The sequence below is a fragment of the Dreissena polymorpha genome, chromosome 16, assembly GCF_020536995.1.
Source record: "Dreissena polymorpha isolate Duluth1 chromosome 16, UMN_Dpol_1.0, whole genome shotgun sequence".
Classification (NCBI taxonomy): Eukaryota; Metazoa; Mollusca; class Bivalvia; order Myida; family Dreissenidae; genus Dreissena; species Dreissena polymorpha.
The window spans coordinates 43,473,964-43,494,694 of NC_068370.1; the positions used below are offsets into that span (position 1 = coordinate 43,473,964).

At 37.6% G+C, this 20,731-nt stretch overlaps 1 protein-coding gene across 9 annotated transcripts in view; it reads right to left on the reverse strand.

Annotated features, from left to right (window-relative positions):
• The window catches only part of LOC127862021 (rho-associated protein kinase 2-like), a 461,134-nt gene that overhangs the window by 241,073 nt on the left and 199,330 nt on the right, over positions 1-20,731 (reverse strand). The window contains exons 33-34 of one of the 9 annotated variants that reach the window (XM_052400942.1): positions 9,398-9,463; positions 6,222-6,354 (exon numbers count right to left, since the gene is read on the reverse strand). The exons of 7 other annotated variants lie outside the window; for them this stretch is intronic. In XM_052400942.1, coding sequence (XP_052256902.1) covers positions 6,222-6,354; positions 9,398-9,463 — 199 coding nt within the window. The remainder of the gene's footprint in view (positions 1-6,221; positions 6,355-9,397; positions 9,464-20,731) is intronic. One more of the 9 variants, XM_052400941.1, reaches the window with a different exon arrangement.

The following is a 20,731-nucleotide window of genomic DNA, read 5'->3' on the forward strand; positions in this document are numbered from 1 at the left end:
AAAATTTCAAAGGGCCATAACTCTGCGAAAAATCATCCGACCAGAACCCACTGATAATATGCACATCTCCTCTTGGTAGTGAAGCTTCCCATAAAGTTTCATTGAATTCCAGTCATTAGTTGCTGACAAATAGCCCGGACAAGAATTGCACTATATGTACAGTTAATGGAAAATTTCAAAGGGCCATAACTCTGTGAAAAATCATCCGACCAGAACCCGCTGATGATATGCACATCTCCTCTTGGTAGTGAAGCTTCCCATAAATTTTCATTGAATTCCGGTCATTAGTTGCTGAGAAATAGCCCGGGCAAGAATTGCACTATATGTACAGTTAATGGAAAATTTCAAAGGGCCATAACTCTGTGATGAATCATCCGACCAGAACCCGCTGATAATATGCACATCTCCTCTTGGTAGTGAAGCTTCCCATAAAGTTTCATTGAACTCCGGTCATTAGTTGCGGAGAAATAGCCCGGACAAAAGTTGTGCACGGACAGACACACGGACAGACGAAGCGGCTACTATATGCTCCCCCCAAATTTTTTTGGGGAGCATAAAAATCCTCCGACGAGAACCAGCTGATAATATGCACATCTCCTCTTGGTAGTGAAGCATCCCATAAATTTCATTGAATTCCAGTCATTAGTTGCTGAGAAATAGCCAGGACAAGAATTGCACTATATGTACAGTTAATGGAAAATTTCAAAGGGCCATAACTCTGTGAAAAATAAACCGACCAGAATCAGCTGATAATATGAACATGTCCTCTTGGTAGTGAAGCTTCCCATAAAGTTTCATTGAATCATGGTCATTAGTTGCTGAAAAATAGCCCGGACAAGAATTGCACTATATGTACAGTTAATGGAAAATTTCAAAGGGCCATAACTCTGTGAAAAATCATCCGACCAGAACCGGCTGATAATATGCACATTTCCTTTTGGTAGTGAAGCTTTCCATAAAGTTTCATTGAATTCCTGTCATTAGTTGCTGAGAAATAGCCAGGACAAGAATTACACTTTATGTACAGTTAATGGAAAATTTCAAAGGGCCATAACTCTTTGCAAAATCATCCGACCAGAACAGGCTGATAATATGCACATGTCCTATTGGTAGTGAAGCTTCCCATAAAGTTTCATTGAATTCCAGTCATTAGTTGCTGAGAAATAGCCCGGACAAGAATTGCACTATATGTACAGTTTATAGAAAATTTCAAAGGGCCATTATAACTCCTGTGAAAAAGCATCCCACCATAACCCGCTGATAATATGCACATCTCCTCTTGGTAGTGAAGCTTCCCATAAAGTTTCATTGAATTCCAGTCATTAGTTGCTGAGAAATAGCCCGGACAAGAATTGCACTATATGTACAGTTTATAGAAAATTTCAAAGGGCCATTATAACTCCTGTGAAAAAGCATCCCACCATAACCCGCTGATAATATGCACATCTCCTCTTGGTAGTGAAGCTTCCCATAAAGTTTCATTGAATTCCAGTCATTAGTTGCTGAGAAATAGCCCGGACAAAAACTGTGCATGGACGGACGCACACACACGCACGGACAGACGAAGCGGCGACTATATGCTTCCCCCAAAATTAATTTTGGGGGGAGCATAAAAACTGCCTCATCCCCTGGCTGTCATTTTTTCAATAGATCAAAACCATCTTCAAACTCAGCTAAGACAAATTTTCAAACCAAGTGTAATTGAAGCTTGGAAAAAAACACCATCAAAAGGTGTTAACAAGAATTCACTATAGCTTTAGTATTCACCTTGCGACGACATTGTCCTAAGTCTTACTCAAAGAACGAAAAAATATCCCTGGTATCAGTGTTTTATTTGTTTTGAACTATTTTTCAGTATTATTTTCAAAAATTTACCTTTCACAACCATTGGTTAATTTGTGTATGAGCTTTTAAAGAAGAATATGGCAACAAGGGCTGTTTGTAAAACATGCATGCCCCCCATATGGGCTGTCCGTTGAACTGGCAGCCATTGTGTGAATACAACTTTTGTCACTGTGACCTTGACCTTTGACCTAGTGACCTAAAAATCAATAGGGGTCATCTGCAAGTCACGATCAATGTACCTATGAAGTGTCATGATCCTAGGCAAAAGCGTTCTTGAGTTATCATCCAAAAATCATTTAACTATTTCGGGTCACCGTGACCTTGACCTTTGACCTTGTGACCTCAAAATCAATAGGGGTCATCTGCGAGTCATGATCAATATACCTATAAAGTTTCATGATCCTAGGCATATGCGTTCTTGAGTTATCATCCGAAAATCATTTTACTATTTTGGGTCACCGTGACCTTGACCTTTGACCTAGTGACCTAAAAATCAATAGGGGTCATCTGCGAGTCATGATCAATCTACCTATAAAGTTTCATGATCCTAGGCATACGCGTTATTGAATTATCATCTGAAAATCATTTTACTATTTCGGGTCACTGTGACCTTGACCTTTGACCTACTGACCTCAAAATCAATAGGGGTCATCTGCGAGCCATGATCAATCTACCCATGAAGTTTCATGATCCTAGTCGTATGCGTTCTTGAGTTACCATCAGGAAACCATTTTACTATTTCGGGTCACCGTGACCTTGACCTTTAACCTAGTGACCTCAAAATCAATAGGGGTCATCTGCGAGTCATGATCAATATACCCATGAAGTTTGATGATCCTAGGCGTATGCGTTCTTGAGTTATCATCCGGAAATCATTTTACTATTTCGGGTCACCGTGACCTTGACCTTTGATCTAGTGACCTCAAAATCAATAGGGGTCATCTGCAAGTCATGATAAATGTACCTATTAAGTTTCATGATCCTAGGCCCAAGCGTTCTTGAGTTATCGTCTGACAACCACCTGGTGGACGGACGGACCGACCAACCAACCTACCGACCGACCGACATGAGCAAAGCAATATACCCCCTCTTCTTTGAAGGGGGGCATAAAAATATCAAAATACTACAAGACATGAAGACAGATTTAGCTGTCTCTATTAAATGCAAAACAAATGTTTAAAAACAAAAAAAATATCAACAAAAAAACAAGTATGCAACAAAATATTACTCAAATCAATCAAAACTACCATTCAAGCCTACTCGAAAAACCTTCATTTTGCTTTTAATAATGTTAGTATTAAAATTATTTTTATACAATTGTTGATAATATTTAATAAATATTATAGGTTATAGCAAAATGAGGTGAATTTTGTTTTAAAGAAAGCTTGTTTGCCCACATATTCATAATGATTCCAAGAAGAAAAATAAGAATTTAAAAACAAAATGCCTGTGAAATTATAAGTTTAAGTGGTTCAGAAAGGTTCCACATACTAAATGTTTCTGTACTTGCATTTATTTGAAAAAGAGGCCATGATTAACCCTTTGCATGCTGGGAAATTTGTCGTCTGCTAAAATGCTGTCTGCTGAATGTCTAAAATTAGCCTTTTCTTAGAAAATTTTTCGATGAATACTATCAGAATAGCAAACAGTTTGGATCCTGATCATCTGGATCCAAACTTTTTGCAAAAGCCCTCAAAATTCGGTTCAAGCACTGAAAGAGTTAAGCATTCACCTTAGTTTACGAACACAAATTGTTGAAGACATGACCTGGTGCCCTAGATTTTGACCCCACTTAACCAAGATTTAAAAATGGCCTTCATAGACAAACATTCTGACCAAATGTCATCAAGACTGATTCATAAATAAGGTCTCTAGAATGATAACAAGGTTTTACTAAGATATGACCTAGTTTTTGGACACACATGACCCAGATTTAAGCTTACCCTAGATATTGTCAAGATAAGAATCCTAACCAAATCTCATCAGTATATACTAGTAGTCATTAATGTGGCCTCTAGAGTGGTGAGAACATTTTTCTTAGATTTGACCTTTTGACCTGTTGACCTATTTTCTATGCTCCCATGACCCTGACTGGAAACACAGCTGTAAATATTGTCTATATAAACATTCTGAAAGTGTCATCTAGATTGAGTCATACATGTGGCCTCTAGGGTGTCATTAAGGGCTTTTTAATCATGATTCTGGTGACCTAGGTTTGAGATGCACATGATCCACATTTTTAGTAAAAATTTCAATATCAAGCAAAAGTGTTGAGTTCAAATAACCACTAAAATCTTAAATTCTTAAAGACATTTATACACACAAAAAACTACTGAAGGAATACTTTTTTTATATAACTGTTGTAAAACATCCACTATATAATTGAAATGTTGACATAATATTTGACAAGATATACAGACCAAATTGATTGTTTTTCATATTCACACAGGCAGTAAACCTACTCTCTATAAGTAGCAAGAGGCTTTATAAGATGTATCTTAGGATCATTATGAACAGTGGGCCCTGGTTATTGATTCCATAGGGAATGACAATATGTTTACAGTTGCTCACACATGTGGCTCTCGTGCACTACCAAGTTCTTACGCTTATTACTGAAATGAGAATTCATCATCAGGGTGAAACACCTTGTACAAAATAAGCAAGAAATTACGCCGCAAACCATGCACCTGTAAGTCGTATATGGTACTATATTCTCTTACTTGTCATATGTTATACACATGAGTCTGGCTCAGGAAAACCAAGCTTAATGCATGTGACTAAAGTACCATCCCTGATTAGCCTGTTGGACACTTCCAGCTTTGGAATTTTTCATTTAACCCTTACAGTGCGGGAACCGGATTTTGAAGGCCTTTGCAAACAGTTTGGATCCAGATGAGACGCCACAGAACGTGGCGTCTCATCAGGATCCAAACTGTTTGCTATTCTGATAGTGTTCTTTGAAAAAAATCGAAGAAAATGCTAATTTTAGAAATTCAGCAGAAGACATTTTAGCAGACGACAAATTTCCCAGCATGCAAAGGGTTAAAGGAAGCCTCTTCTAAATGAAAATCCAGTCTAGATGTAAAGTGTCTTCCCAGATAAGCACGAGTGGACTGCACAGGGTAATTTGGGACTACAAACTATGCATATGCTTGGTTTTCCCAGAGCCTGTCTCAAATCTGTTTGGAAACTGTTATTTCATGAAACAACAATAGGCTAACGCATATAAGCTTTAAGAAAGTCTGGTCTGAGTTGAAATTACAATTGTTTGTATTCATTATTATATGAAAGCATCACTAGATAAAGTTAAAGAACATCTAATTATGTTTATAAAGCCAACCCCATGAAAACTACTCAAAAAATCTATCCTTCAACTAAAAACAAAATAAAGCATCTTTCAAAAGAAAACTTTACATTCTCAAAATGAGAAAAACTCTTCATTGTTGTCATCGAAATAAACAGTTTCCCAGCTTGAAATTCTGGAGAAAATAGCACACATTTTTTAAAACAATAAAAATCATTTCAACTTTTGACAAATACCTTGCTATCAAAAAATCACATATGTTGCTTATGTATGCCACAATACAATTTAAAATATTTATTAATGATGTTTACAAACTATGACTCTTACAAACAAATAACTTTCGTCCCAATCATGACTTATACCTCTGCACTGCTTTGGCAGCTAGGTGCAAGGGAAAATTAATCCACCGAATGTGTGGAAAGAAAAGGTGACATATTTAAAGCTTCAATTTAATCAGTTGAGAAATTTGGAAGTTTCACATCAAAAACTCATAATAGAGCTGTGCTCTGAAAAAACATGCATGTGTGTAAAGTGTCCTGCCTTTATGCTTTAATGGCATTTTTTGTTTAAAAAAGGTCTGTTATTATTGAATATCTTGTTAAGGCAGAAAGTGTCACACACACTTTGCACACACTTATTATGCCCCATTTTACCCAAGCAAGGCTTTCAATATTGTATGCAGACAGACCGACCAAAAAACTGATCAACAGTGTGACTCAAATTTAACAATCGTCAACCTTCGTTGGCAGGGGCATACATATGGTAAGACCATATTACAATTATTATGAAATGTCTGACTTGTAATGCGACAGGTAAAAGCCAAGCAAACCTTATCATGATAGGAACACTTCCAGCAATCAGTACCGAAGGATTCTTCGAGTTTCATTAATACAGGTACAATACATAACGAGCAAACAAATCATGATGATCAACATGAACAAACTGTTCAAACTTAATATTTCTAACCACATGATACACTTTCTTTTCAATTTATTACAGTTTTTGCATAGCATATAATACTTATAAAATGGCAATTCCAATCTCAAATGCAACTATTGTTTGTAAGACGTACCCTAATGTTCCCTGGCTGACAATGCCTTTCTTGGATATTTTCTTGCTCAGGTGCATCACCCATGTCTTCTGGTCTTCTGAAGTATCTGCCAGAAGCAGCAGTTCCTTCGCCTGGATGTTCTGATCAAAGTTAACTGAAAACACAAATTGATATAATTATTGTCTGACAGTATGTTTTTGTATGTTCTCATTATGTTTCCCTGGAAACACAACTTTATAAAATTAATGTTTGTACATTGTATATACTATTATTTATTATACACAATATTACTAAAAGTACAATCTACTGTCAACTCTAACCCATTTATTTGAACAATCAATTGTTTTTTTTTTAAACTTAATGTTGTGTCGTTATTTTAATACCGTACAAACAAGCCCATTCATTAAATTCATATTCCCACAAAATACATTTTGTTTATTGATGGATGCACAACTAAACGAAACAAAGGACAATAACTCTTATTTAAGAAAGTGTAAGGTTATGGTTCTTCTGCATGGCACTTTTCTTCATTGATATCTATACACACTTGAAGTTTCAGGTTGAAATCTAGCTTGCATGAAGATATAGCCCTTAACAATTACATCATACAAAACCAACAAAGGGCAATAACTCTTATTTAAGAAAGTCTGGGATAAGGGTCTTGTGAATAGCACTTCTGATCATTGCTATCTATAAATCCATAAAGTTTCATGTTGAAATCTGTCATCAGCTATAAGATATAGCACTGAAAAGTTACACCCAACAAAAAACACAAAGGGCAAATAGCTCTTATTTAAGAAAGTCTGGGATAAGGGTCTTGTGAATAGCACTTCTGATCATTGCTATCTATACATCCATAAAGTTTCATGTTGAAATCTGTCATCAGATATAAGATATAGCACTGAAAAATTACACCCAACAAAAAACACAAAGGGCACTAGCTCTTATTTAAGAAAGTGTAGGGTTATTGTTTTGTGCATGGCACTTCTCCTTATTGATATCCATGTTTATTATACCCCACTTAAGTTCACTATGCTAAACTCCCATAGGCCATCGTGACATAGAAATACTGTCAGACCCAGCGGGAAGAAATTTACTGTCCAAAAAATACTGTCCCCCGTTACCAAAAAATACTGTCGCCCACTACCTTAGCAATCACTTGCGGAATGGTAAAAAATTGAACTGTCCCATTCGTGCATGCGCAGTATGAAGTTTTGCATTTCCGTTGTAAACAAACATGGTTCACATAAATTGTTTATGTTTGAATGTTTTTTTTGGTATAATAAAATAAATGCATGTATTACATGTCTGACAGGGTGACAGTAAATTTGTCAACTTTCGGAAAAATACTGTCAACCTCGGCGACAGGATTTTTTCAAGTTGACAAAATTACTGTCACCCTGTCAGACATGTAATATTTATATAATATACACCCATAAAGATTCATGTCGAAATCTTATACATATTGTGTCTGAGATATAGCCATAAAAAGTTTGTGACAGACAGACTGACTGACAGACAGACTGACAGACAATGCCAATTATATCCCTCTGCCTTAGGCAAGGGATAAAAACTGCTTCTAATAAAAGCAGCAATAGTTACTGAAGTTAATAGGTAGGCAAGAATCTGAAAAACCTGTCTGCAATGTTTTGATGATAAATATCTATCAAATAGAAAAGGTCAAAATACAAAAACGATGTTAAAGAAAATACATTTCAGCTGTGCTCTGTAAAAACCATTCTCAATACAAGTGTGTGAAGTGTCGTCCTATACAAGCCTGTGAAAAACCGTTCTCAATGCATGTGTGTGAAGTGTCGTCCTATATAAGTCTGTGAAAAACCGTTGTCTATACATGTGTGTGAAGTGTCGTCCTATATAAGCCTGTGAAAAACCGTTGTCAATACATGTGTGTGAAGTGTCGACCTATATAAGCCTGTGAAAAACCGTTCTCAATACATGTGTGTGAAGTGTTGTCCTATATAAGCCTGTGAAAAAACGTTCTCAATACATGTGTGTAAAGTGTCGTCCTATATAAGCCTGTGAAAAACCGTTCTCAGTACATGTGTGTGAAGTGTCGTCCTATATAAGCCTGTGAAAAACCGTTGTCAATACATGTGTGTGAAGTGTCGTCCTATATAAGCCTGTGAAAAACCGTTGTCAATACATGTGTGTGAAGTGTTGTCCTATATAAGCCTGTGAAAAACCGTTGTCAATACATGTGTGTGAAGTGTCGTCCTATATAAGCCTGTGAAAAACCGTTGTCAATACATGTGTGTGAAGTGTCGTCCTATATAAGCCTGTGAAAAACCGTTCTCAATACATGTGTGTGAAGTGTCGTCCTATATAAGCCTGTGAAAAACCGTTCTCAATACATGTGTGTGAAGTGTCGTCCTATATAAGCCTGTGAAAAACCGTTCTCAATACATGTGTGTAAAGTGTCGTCCTATATAAGCCTGCAAAAAACCGTTCTCAATACATGTGTGTGAAGTGTCGTCCTATATAAGCCTGTGAAAAACCGTTCTTTATACATGTGTGTGAAGTGTCGTCCTATATAAGCCTGTGAAAAACCGTTCTCAATACATGTGTGTGAAGTGTCGTCCTATATAAGCCTGTGAAAAACCGTTCTCAATACATGTGTGTAAAGTGTCGTCCTATATAAGCCTGCAAAAAACCGTTCTCAATTCATGTGTGTGAAGTGTCGTCCTATATAAGCCTGTGAAAAACCGTTCTTTATACATGTGTGTGAAGTGTCGTCCTATATAAGCCTGTGAAAAACCGTTCTCAATACATGTGTGTGAAGTGTCGTCCTATATAAGCCTGTGAAAAACCGTTCTCAATACATGTGTGTGAAGTGTCGTCCTATATAAACCTGTGAAAAACGGTTGCCAATACATGTGTGTGAAGTGTCGTCCTATATAAACCTGTGAAAAACCGTTCTCAATACATGTGTGTGAAGTGTCGTCCTATATAAACCTGTGAAAAACCGTTGCCAATACATGTGTGTGAAGTGTCGTCCTATATAAGCCTGTGCAGGCTGAAAAAGCTATTCAGGGATGACACTTTTTACTTTTAGGGTGTTTTTCTTTCAAAGGAAGTCATGCTTTTGTGATGTTAAGTGTAGTTGCATCAGGTCGCTCAAGAGAGAGAGGTTCATTTTATAATTTGGGGCATAATACTTGTTTGTATTATTTTTTTACCTTTGCAGTAACCAACAAACTCTTCCTTTTTGTCAAAGTGGTCTTTATGCACCCTGAAGTGACAGCCTGAAACAAAATATTAAATAAAATGAAAACATAAACATGTAGAATTATTTGTGAAACTCTCCTTTATAAACAATTAATAAACATAAACCAATACCAGTAAGACTACAGTTTGCTTAACTAGTTGAGTTATTCCAATTGTTCTTTACAGCAAAAATTGAATGCAAGATTATGAACAATTTTCCAACAATAACAAAATCAATCTGAATGCACTGCAGATCATTATCAGATTGACTAGAGCTTTGACAAATTAAACTATAAATTGTTTGGTGTTTAATCAATATTCATTCAAGCATTAAGACAATCAGTTATCTTACATTCAATTTATTGACTTGTACTTAGTTAAGATTAAAATGAAATATTTCCATTCATTCTAAAACATCAATAAAACAAGCTAAGGCCTCAGTGGAGCTGTATCTTAGGCCCAAAAATATTTAAAACAGCTATTGTTGCTTATGTGTACACTCTTTTAAGCTCTGAAATCATTATAGCTGGTATTTTTTCACTTATGACTACACTCTCCTTAGCACTTTAATCATAACAGCCAGTATTTGTCACTTATGTCTACAGCTTCTTAAGCACTAAAATCATTTAAGCAGATTTTTTTTTTTCGCTACCATCTACACTCTTTTAAACTGGTATTTTTTCACTTACGTCTGCACTCCATGGCATTGGGTGGATGGAGCATGTGCCACATTGGCTTGTTGCAGGAATCACATGTGGTGGGGCCAGGGCGTACGGAAATGGAGGTCTATAAACTCGTGACCATTATGGTCAATAGCACCTGCCTTTGGCTGGAACACACACAAACCAGATTATTTAATGTTTACTATTGATTGGAAGATGTGCAAGCTTAGAGTAAGAAGTTGTGTTTTTTATTAACCCTTTACCACTTTAGGGGGGCCGTTTCATCAAACATCGTGCGACAGATTTAGAATACGATGCATATTTCAAATAAACATTACCGGTATTACTAAACACGAAATCGTAGTATTGCTTATTTCGGTAAATTGATACATATCATAATTTTCTTACTCATGGTCCATATTTTGAGTGCACGTTGTTTAACAGCTTTTATATTTTGAGTTTTCCAGTTTTAAACGTATATTTCAATTGTTGTACAACCTTTGATGAGACGGTCCCTAGATACCTATCGTTACGCTTTTGTAGTTAAATTTTGTTAAAGGCCTTTCTTACTAGCAGGGCCAAAACACCAACTTTGGGGAAAGGGGAAAAAAAGTCTGGCTTTGGGGAATGAAAAATACTGAGGTAGATTGGAAATTGAGAAAAAATGCATGATTTTAAAGAAATTTTTTCTGTAGGGGCAAGGGCCTCTTTGGTAAAGGGGAAGAAAAAGAGGACCCTTGCGGAGAAGAGTTTTTTGGCCCTGACTAGATCCAAGTTTTGAAGGTTTTAGTTCCAACCCTTAGATACTGATGAGCAGCAAACAGCATAAACCTGAACAGACTGAGAGTTACTCACAGGCTGTTCTGGTTTTATGCTGTTTTCACATAGCCATTTTTACTTTGCTTCTGAGTGGGAAAGAGTAAATGTCATTGCAATACATATAATTTAAACATATATAGCACCAACAATTTAAAGACTTTCAAAACTAAAAAAAAGTTTCCAATACTATTGTTTGTTGGTTTATCAGTTTGTAGGGATTTTACACCAAATCAAGCTGTTTTCTGCCAGTTAACCAGCTCAATGAATGTCTAAGCACTATTGTTTGATCTAGCAAAATATGCAAGTGCCCTAGCTGCATCAGAGGCAAGAAAAGAATGGCTGTTTTAATAATTTCATGACCTTTCCTCAGAAAAGTTATACAGTCCAGGCAAAAATGCATAAAATCACACACGCTGGATTGCAATTCCTGCACTATAAAACTGCGCTACCAAGCCAGGACCTAGTATCACAAACAGTCCATATTCTGACTCAACTTTGTGTGCTTTCTCAATTGTTAAGATGAGTTCCACCATTATGATCAATTCGGTGTTCATAAAAGCTTTTTGAGTTTTGAGTCTGACTCAACCCTGAGTTCAAGGAAGAAATTTGTGCACAATCCAATAGCTGAGATTTAACATTGTTTTTGAGCTCCCTGACAATCTCAACACTCAGCTCGATACTCAAATCTCATCTACCAAGAATGTTCTTGATACTGAGCTCTGGCCCATTACTATGACAGATGTATCGCTGATGTGCCTACCTGGCCCCTTACTATGACAGATGTACTGCTGATGTGCCTACCTGGCCCATTACTATGACAGATTTACCGCTGATGTGCCTACCTTGCCCATAACTATGACAGATGTACTGCTGATGTGCCTACCTGGCCCCTTACTATGACAGATGTTTCGCTGATGTACCTACCTTGCCCCTTACTATGACAGATGAACCCTGATGTGCGTACCTGGCCCCTTACTATGACAGATGAACAGCTGATGTGCCTACTTAGCCCCTAACTACGACAGATGTACCACTGATGTTCCTATCTGGACCCTTACTATGACAGATTTACCACTGATGTGCCTACTTGGCCCCTCACTAGGACAGATGGACGCTGATGTGCCTACCTGGCCCCTAACTAAGACAGATTGACCCTGATGTGCCTACTTAGCCCCTAACTATGACAGATGTACCACTGATGTGCCTACCTGGACCCTTACTAGGACAGATGTACCCCTGATGTGCCTTCATGTCCTTTAACTATGACAGATGTACAGCTGATGTGCCTACCTCGCCCCTTACTTGAACAGATGTACCGCTGATTTGCCTACCTGACCTCTTACTATGACAGATGTGCCTACCTGGCCCCTTACTAGGACAGATGTACAGCTGATATGCCTACCTGGCCCCTTCTTATGACAGATGTACAGCTGATATGCCTACCTGGCCCCTTACTTGGACAGATGTACCGCTTTGTGCCTACCTGGCCCCTAACTATGACAGATGTACCACTGATGTGCCTACGTGGCCCCTTACTAGTACAAATGTATCGCTGATGTGCCTACCTGGCTCCTAACTATGACAGATGTATAGCTGATGTTATGACGTGGCCCCTTATTATGACAGATGTATCGCTGATGCATCTACCTGGCCCCTTACTATGACAGATGTACCGCTGATGTGCCTAAGTGGCCCGTAACTATGACAGATGTACCCCTAATGTGACTACCTGGCCCGTAACTATGACAAATGTACTGCTGATGTGACTACCTGGCCCGTAACTATGACAGATGTACTGCTGATGTGCCTACCTGGCCCGTTACTATGACAGATGTACCACTGATGTGCCTACCTGGCCCATTACTATGAAAAATATACCACTGATGTGACTACCTGGCCCGTAACTATGACAGATGTACCGCTGATGTGCCTACCTGGTCCGTAAGTATGACAGATGTACCCCTGATGTGACTACCTGGCCCGTAACTATGACAAATGTACTACTGATGTGACTACCTGGCCTGTTACTATGACAGATGTACTGCTGATGTGCCTACCTCGCCCGTAACTATGACAGATGTAACACTGATGTGCCTACCTAGCTGTTACTATGACAAATGTACTGTTGATGTGACTACCTGGCCCGTAACTATGACAAATGTACCGCTGATGTGCCTACCTGGTCCGTTACTATGACAAATGTACCGCTGATGTGACTACCTGGTCCGTAACTATGACAAATGAACTGCTGAGGAGACTACCTGGCCCGTAACTATGACAAATGTACCGCTGATGTGACTACCTGGCCCGTAACTATGACATATGTACCATTGATGTGCCTACCTGGTCCATAACTATGACAGATGTACTGCTGATGTGCCTACCTGGTCTGTAACTATAACAAATGTACTGCTGATGTGACTACCTGGCATATAACTATGACAAATGTACCTACCTGGCCCGTAACTATGACAGATGTACTGCTGATGTGACAACCTGGTCCGTAACTATGAAATATGTACTGCTGATGTGCCTACCTGTTCCGTAACTATAACAAATGGTCTGCTGATGTACCTACCTGGCCCGTAACTATGACAAATGTACCTACCTGGTCCGTAACTATGACAGATGTACTGCTGATGTGACTACATGGCCCGTAACTATGACAGATGTACATACCTGGCCCGTAACTATGACAAATGTACCGCTGATGTGACTACCTGGCCTGTAACTATGACAGATGTACCACTGATGTGCCTACCTGGTCCGTAACTATGACAAATGTACTGCTGATGTGACTACTTGGCCCGTAACTATGACAGATGTACCGCTGATGTGACTACCTGGCCGGTAACTATGACATATGTACCACTGATGTGCCTACCTGGTCCGTAACTATAACAAATGTACCGCTGATGTGACTACCTGGTCCGTAACTATGACAGATGTACCTACCTGGTCCGTAACTATGACAAATGTACCGCTGATGTGACTACCTTGCCCGTAACTATGACAGATGTACCGCTGATGTGCCTACCTGGTTGTTTGTTTCCCCTGGGTTCTCCTCAGATTTCCTGTTCTCACCCTCAGTAGCATACAGCACCTTCAACAGACCTGTACAGGTGTTTATACAGTTATTGTTAAACGATTAATTAACAGTGAAAATTACAAACACCGCCTTATGCTCTTTTGAAAATAAGAATCAAAATCTATATGACCTGTGTCATGTGAAAATGAAAAGAGCAGTCTAATCAAAAGCTACACTTTCCACAGTTAAGTCTCGGAATTAACAAACAGTAAACTATATAAATTGGCTGATGCAGTGCTATCCCCTGCACGCACAATATGTAAATGCACAGTAAATTTCCACAGTTACAGAATGTTGTGTCTTTTTTACTCAACATTATCATAATCATTTTAAAAATAAAAAGCAAACTTTCTTAAACAAGAGATGTGTTTGTCAGAAACACAATGCCCCCTATTGCGCTGCTTTGAAATAAAATTTAAATATATCATTTGGCAGGTTCAGAAGTTATATCCCTTTCAAAGCTTATTACTTTCCTTGGATTGTATTTTTTTACTTTTGATCTTAAAGGATGACCTTGACTTTTCACCACACAAAATGTGCAACTTCATGAGATACACATGCATGCCAAATATCAAGTTGCTATCTTCCAGCCGAATATCAAGTTGCTATCTTTCATATTCAACAAAAGCTGTGTTCGTAAAACACAATGCCCCCTACTGCACTGATTTGAAGCCATATATTTGACCTTTGACCTTGAAGGATGACCTTGACCATGACATTTCACCTTTCAAAATGTGCAGCTCCATGAGATACTCATGCATGCCAAATATCAAATTGCAAATCTTCAATATTGAAAAAGTTATGGCTAATGTTATAGTTTTCTGAGGGACAGACGCCATTTATTTGACATTTGACCTTGAAGAATTACCTTGACCTTCACCTTTCACCATTCAAAATGTTCAGCTCCATGAGATACACATGCATGCAAAATATCTAGTTGCTATCTTCAATATTGCAAAATTTGACCTTTGACCTTGAAGGATGACCTTGACTTTCACCTTTCACCACTCAAAATGTGCAGCTCCATGAGATGAACATGCATGCCAAATATCAAATTGCTATCTTCAATATTGAAAAAGTTATGGCCAATGTTAAAGTTTTCGGACAGACGGACGCCATATATTTGACATTTGACCTTGAAGGATGACCTTGACCTTTCACCACTCAAAATGTGCAGCTCTGTGAGATTCAATTGCTTACCGTTAATCAGCAAATTTCACCCTTTAGTATGTTATGAAAGTTGGTCTGATCATTTGTTCCAATGATATCTCTGCTGAGTTGGAAATGGGATCAGGTTGGTCAAAAACTAGGTCTTTTTTTAATTAACTAATTAGCTTGTGAATAAACTACGGGCCTCGTTGATTTCCCAATGAACATGAACTTGCTCAGAGTATTTCTTCTATAAATGATATCATGGCTAAGTTTTTTTTGCTTGAAGCTCTCTTGTTTCAATGTTCTTGTATACTATTCCTTTCACCCATTTATGCCTAGCGTCTAGAAAAAAGGCCTTGGCAAACAGCGTAGACCCAGATGAGACACCACATGATGCGGCGTCTCATCAGGGTTTAAGCTGTTTGCTTAAAGGAATTTCTGTAAGAAATATTCTAAATATAGAAGTAAATATACTAGACATCCCTAATTTTGGAAATAAATTGATCCAATTTAGAAGGATAGGAGAGTCCACTAGGCATAAATGGATTAAGCATGAACAGTACCAATCTTGATTACTTGCGTTTGGATAGTTTGGAGTATTCAGAATAAAAACTGAGTATTGTCTTTTATAATTTATATTAGAAATTTATTGTAACAATATTATTTCTGAATAGAGTTTATGCAAATTGAACTCATATCTGTTGTCCTGGTTAATATGAACATGTGATTTCAACTTTTTAAACATGACTATTTTTCCATGCAAACTAATCATATGCTTGATTTGAAAATAATTTTAAGAAGTGTAAGTAACATTGGGCTATTTGAGCTTCAGATTACACTACATTACAATTAAACCACTTGAAATATTTCAGAATACATCACAAATTTTGCAAAAGCTCTTTATTCAAATTGTGTCTCCCTGTCGGCAGGTGTCTCGTCTAGAGCGAGAGAGGACGTCTGAGTTCTATCGGCAAACGTAATTCTCCAGCACGGGCCAGGTGTACATATCAGGACGGTCCTCTCCACCCAGGCAGCAGCTGGTACAGCTGATCAAGCTTTGTGGAGGACATGTGAGTAAGTTGTGTTCATATGCCATGGATTCAAAGAGGACAGGTGAGTCACTTGTGTTCATATATGCCATGGATTCAAAGAGGACAGGTGAGTCACTTGTGTTCATATATGCCAGGTATTCAAAGAGGACAGGTGAGTCACTTGTGTTCATACATGCCATGTATTCAAAGAGGACAGGTGAGTCAATTGTGTTCATACATGCAAGGTATTCAAAGAGGACATGTGAGTCACTTGTGTTCATACATGCCATGTATTTAAAGAGGACAGGTGAGTCAATTGTGTTCATATATGCCATGGATTCAAAGATGACAGGTGAGTCACTTGTGTTCATACATGCCAGGTTTTCAAAGATGACAGGTGTGTCACTTGTGTTCATATATGCCATGGATTCAAAGAGGACAGGTGAGTCACTTGTGTTCATACATGCCATGTATTCAAAGAGGACAGGTGAGTCACTTGTGTTCATATATGCCATGTATTCAAAGATGACAGGTGAGTCAATTGTGTTCATACATGCCATGGATTCAAAGAGGAAAGGTGAGTCACTTGTGTTCATACATGCCAGGTTTTCAAAGAGGACAGGTGAGTCACTTGTGTTCATACATGCCAGGTATTCAAAAAGTTGGACGACCAGTGAGTCACTTGTGTTCATACATGTCACGCATTAAAATAGCATGGAGGACAGGTGAGTCACTTGTGTTCATACGTCATGCCACATATTCAAAGAGGACAGGTGAGTCACTTGTGTTCATACGTCATGCCTCATATTCAAAGAGGACAGGTGAGTCACTTGTGTTCATACATGCCACATATCAAAATAGCATGGAGGACAGATGAGTCACTTGTGTTCATACATTACATGTGCTCAAATAGCGGGGGGGGGGAAGGTGAGTCACACTTGTGTCCATACCTTCCATGTAATCAAATAGCATGTTGGGGACAGGTGAGTCACTTGTGTTCATACATTCCATGTACTCAAATGGCATGCTGGGGACAGGTGAGTCACATGTGTTCAAACATACAAAATATGTATTCCAACATGAACCTCAGTGAAAGAATAATTTTTCTCTGCAACATTTACTTACTTTTTGTCTCATCCCAGGTAACGGGGAACAGGGACAAAGCCAACCTGTATGTGGGTGGTGACTTTCATCCAGGTCTAACCTGTGTCAAAACAAGCTGGATATTAGGTAAGCAGGCCTTCTAGTGGTAACGCTTAATCACCAGAATTCGTTCGTTAAATCCCCAATTAAACCTTAACCTTAAAAGAATTTTGCATGTGACGTTGAGCTGAGTAGAGTGATGGTGTTTTTCACTGGGCACTAAAAGAGGCAGGGTTGTCCCTGGAAGGGATGTCTCCTTTATGTTGTTCTAGGTCCCGTATCTCAACTAACAAATCTGCTGGTCTTGAAATCTATCCATCTGTTCTTTCATGATTGGTGTAACACTGAAATTCATATACAATTCACTTTATATCTTATGCAAAACCCTAAATTATATTTACAATTAAATCTACAATTGGATTTCAAGCAATGTGCAAGATTTCATGCAGACACATGTTTTCATTTTTGTGTTTGTTTCCAGACTGTATCACTGCTCACAAGTTACTGCCCTTGGACCAGTACGCCCTAGACAGACCTAAACGGGAAAGCAGTCCGGTTTACTGAGATTGTACTGTAACAAACAGACTGCAATGCCATCTGACTAGAAAACGTGTTATTTCCCTTTGATTAATATGCACTCTACATACCCAAGTTACAAGGCTCAGCTTACTAGCTTTGTTGAAACATGTATGTTATACTTCAGACAAATGAAGTGTAGATGTGCATGTTTTCATACATAGAATGTTATGTATAATACAGTGAAGTATACATGCCATGTACTAATTAAAAAAAAAGTATTCTCTAACATTAAGAGATTTGCTTTTGCTAAAATCAGATTGCAGCATGGTTTTCATACATTATAAAAAATTATGTAGGCTGGTCGTGTAAAACTAATGAGCATGAAATGTTTGCAAAAAAAGACCTTTGTATGTAATTTGTACTCCTGTGTGACCATTCTCATTGAGATTTACGTAATGGTGCATTTTATTGTCATCATAAGATCAAAAAAAATAATAATGTCGGTTTTATTAATGAATTATTCGAAATTAACTATGGAGCTTGATATTCCTGTCACTAGTTGTTTGCTTGTGGAAATGAAATTATGAATAAAATCTTCTTGCTTAATTTTAATTTAATTAAGGCTCTTAATCTACAGATTTTATTAATTATTCAATAATGCATGTTATACTATTTCATGCACGTAATGAATTCATATTTACAATATTGTTTGCCCTTGTGATATATGTATCAGTTAAGTGTTTTCTAAATACCGTGTTTTGCATGTAACATGTTCATATTCCAATACAATATTTTTTAAGAAAATATTTTGTATCTGAATGTATCTGAAAATAATCAACTTCTAGTGAATTTGATGTTTAATGTGTACTATGTGTATAAATATATTTGATATACATTAATTATTGATAATGACCAATGTCTGCATGATTGTGTAATACCATTACTTGTTCCAGCTACTTGTATATTGACTTGTTGATCCAATAAAATTTCAATGATTCTATGAAATGTGTGTTCATCCGCATTAATGCATATTTATTAGCAGAAATTTGTCCGATTGAATATAAAATACCATGATAAGAACATACAGCCTATATTTGTGTGCAACTTTCGTCTTAACTGAGTTTCAATCTTTATGGCATAAAATACCAAAACTGAGTAGGCAGTCTGAAGTAGTACTATTACAAATGATCACTCTTTAAAGTGATTTAATGTCATTTTGTTGTTGTTTAAATTAAGCGGATCTGGTTGGGGTTGTGATTTACCACAGAGTTCCAGATAACTTCCAGATAGGGGAATCGACCTTTCAATCCCTGATGATAAATTGAATTGTAAAGAAACGGGACATACAATATGAATCATTGCAGCGGGTGGGCAGCGTCCAGGACAATATTGTTTGCTCTTTATTTCATTCATTTTAAATCTGGGCCCGTATTCACCAAACAATTCTTAGACTTAATTCTAAGAATAAAGAATTTTCTTTAAGTTGATATTTTCAATAATTGCCTGAATTTAGTGTCAGACCTGGCATTAAGCACCTCTATAGATATCATTCTTCATGCAGAACATTTTGTTCATGACATAATCACCAGTGGAGGCTTGTATATATTCAAACACTGGACACATTTTTCTTGGTTCCAAGTCTATTCTTTATTCTTAAGTCTAAGAATGGGTTGGTGAATACGGGCCCAGATCATTCCGAAACGTGTTGATCATGTTTATAGGCATAGTATCTAGGATAAGTTTGATAACCAGCCAGATCGGGGTCCTGAGTTATGGCCTTGAATTATTATACAAGAGGTCAAAAGGCACTCAACTGTTCTGAACTGGCAGAGTTCACAATGGTTCACAATAGACATACAGAAAACCACAATAATTCTTTAATTAACTCAGCCCAGATCTCATACCAACACAATTGTTCGATGATCGGAGCAAGTTTCACGTCGAGTGGGTAAAAAATGTGACTTATAGTGTTCAAATGTTTTACTACAGCTACATGGACACGAAGGAAACTGCCCACCTCATGGCGAAGTGTTTTTGAACCAACAGGAACCATATCTCACTCATCAGATAAATCATTACAACAAATGCTCAGTTCAGTGCACGTTTAATGAAGATTGAGGGAACAAATTTGGCTTCTAGTGTTAGCAAGTTTTTCCTTTGATATGTCCTCAAAACCAAGTTTATTAACCCACATAACCCAGTTTTTATATATATATGGATATCATTGGGTTAAATGTACTTGCCAAGTGACATGAAGATTGGACAAGTAGTAATCCCTTAAGAGTGTTCATTTTAAGTGTGTTTATAATTTGACGAAGTGACCTTGTTTTTTATGCCCCCAAAGGGTGGCATATAGTTTTTGAACTGTCAGTCTGTCCGGATGTCCGAAAACTTTAACATTGATCATAATTTTTGCAATATTGAAGATAGCAACTTGATATTTGGCATGCAGGTGTATCTCATGGAGCTGCACATTTTGAGTGGTGAAAGGTCAAGGTTATCCTTCAAGGGCAAAGTCCGTCAGTCTGTCCGTCTGTCGGAAAACTTTAACATTGGTCATAACTTTTGCAATTAAGAAGATAGCAACTTGATATTTGCCATGCATGTGTATCTCATGGAGCTGCACATTTTGAGTGATGAAAGTTGAAGGTCATCCTTGAAGGTCAAAGGTCAAATGACTCGAATATATGGCTTCAAAGCGGCACAGAAGGGGGCATTGTTTCTCTCACAAACACATCTCTTGTTTATCCTACTTAACCCAGATTCTTAATGTTTAACATACAGTGTTATAAGCATTGTTTAAATTCAACTCAATGAACTTTTCTTTATTTTGACCTATTCACCTTTGTTTTTTATCCGACATAGCCAACAGAATGATATATTATTGGAACA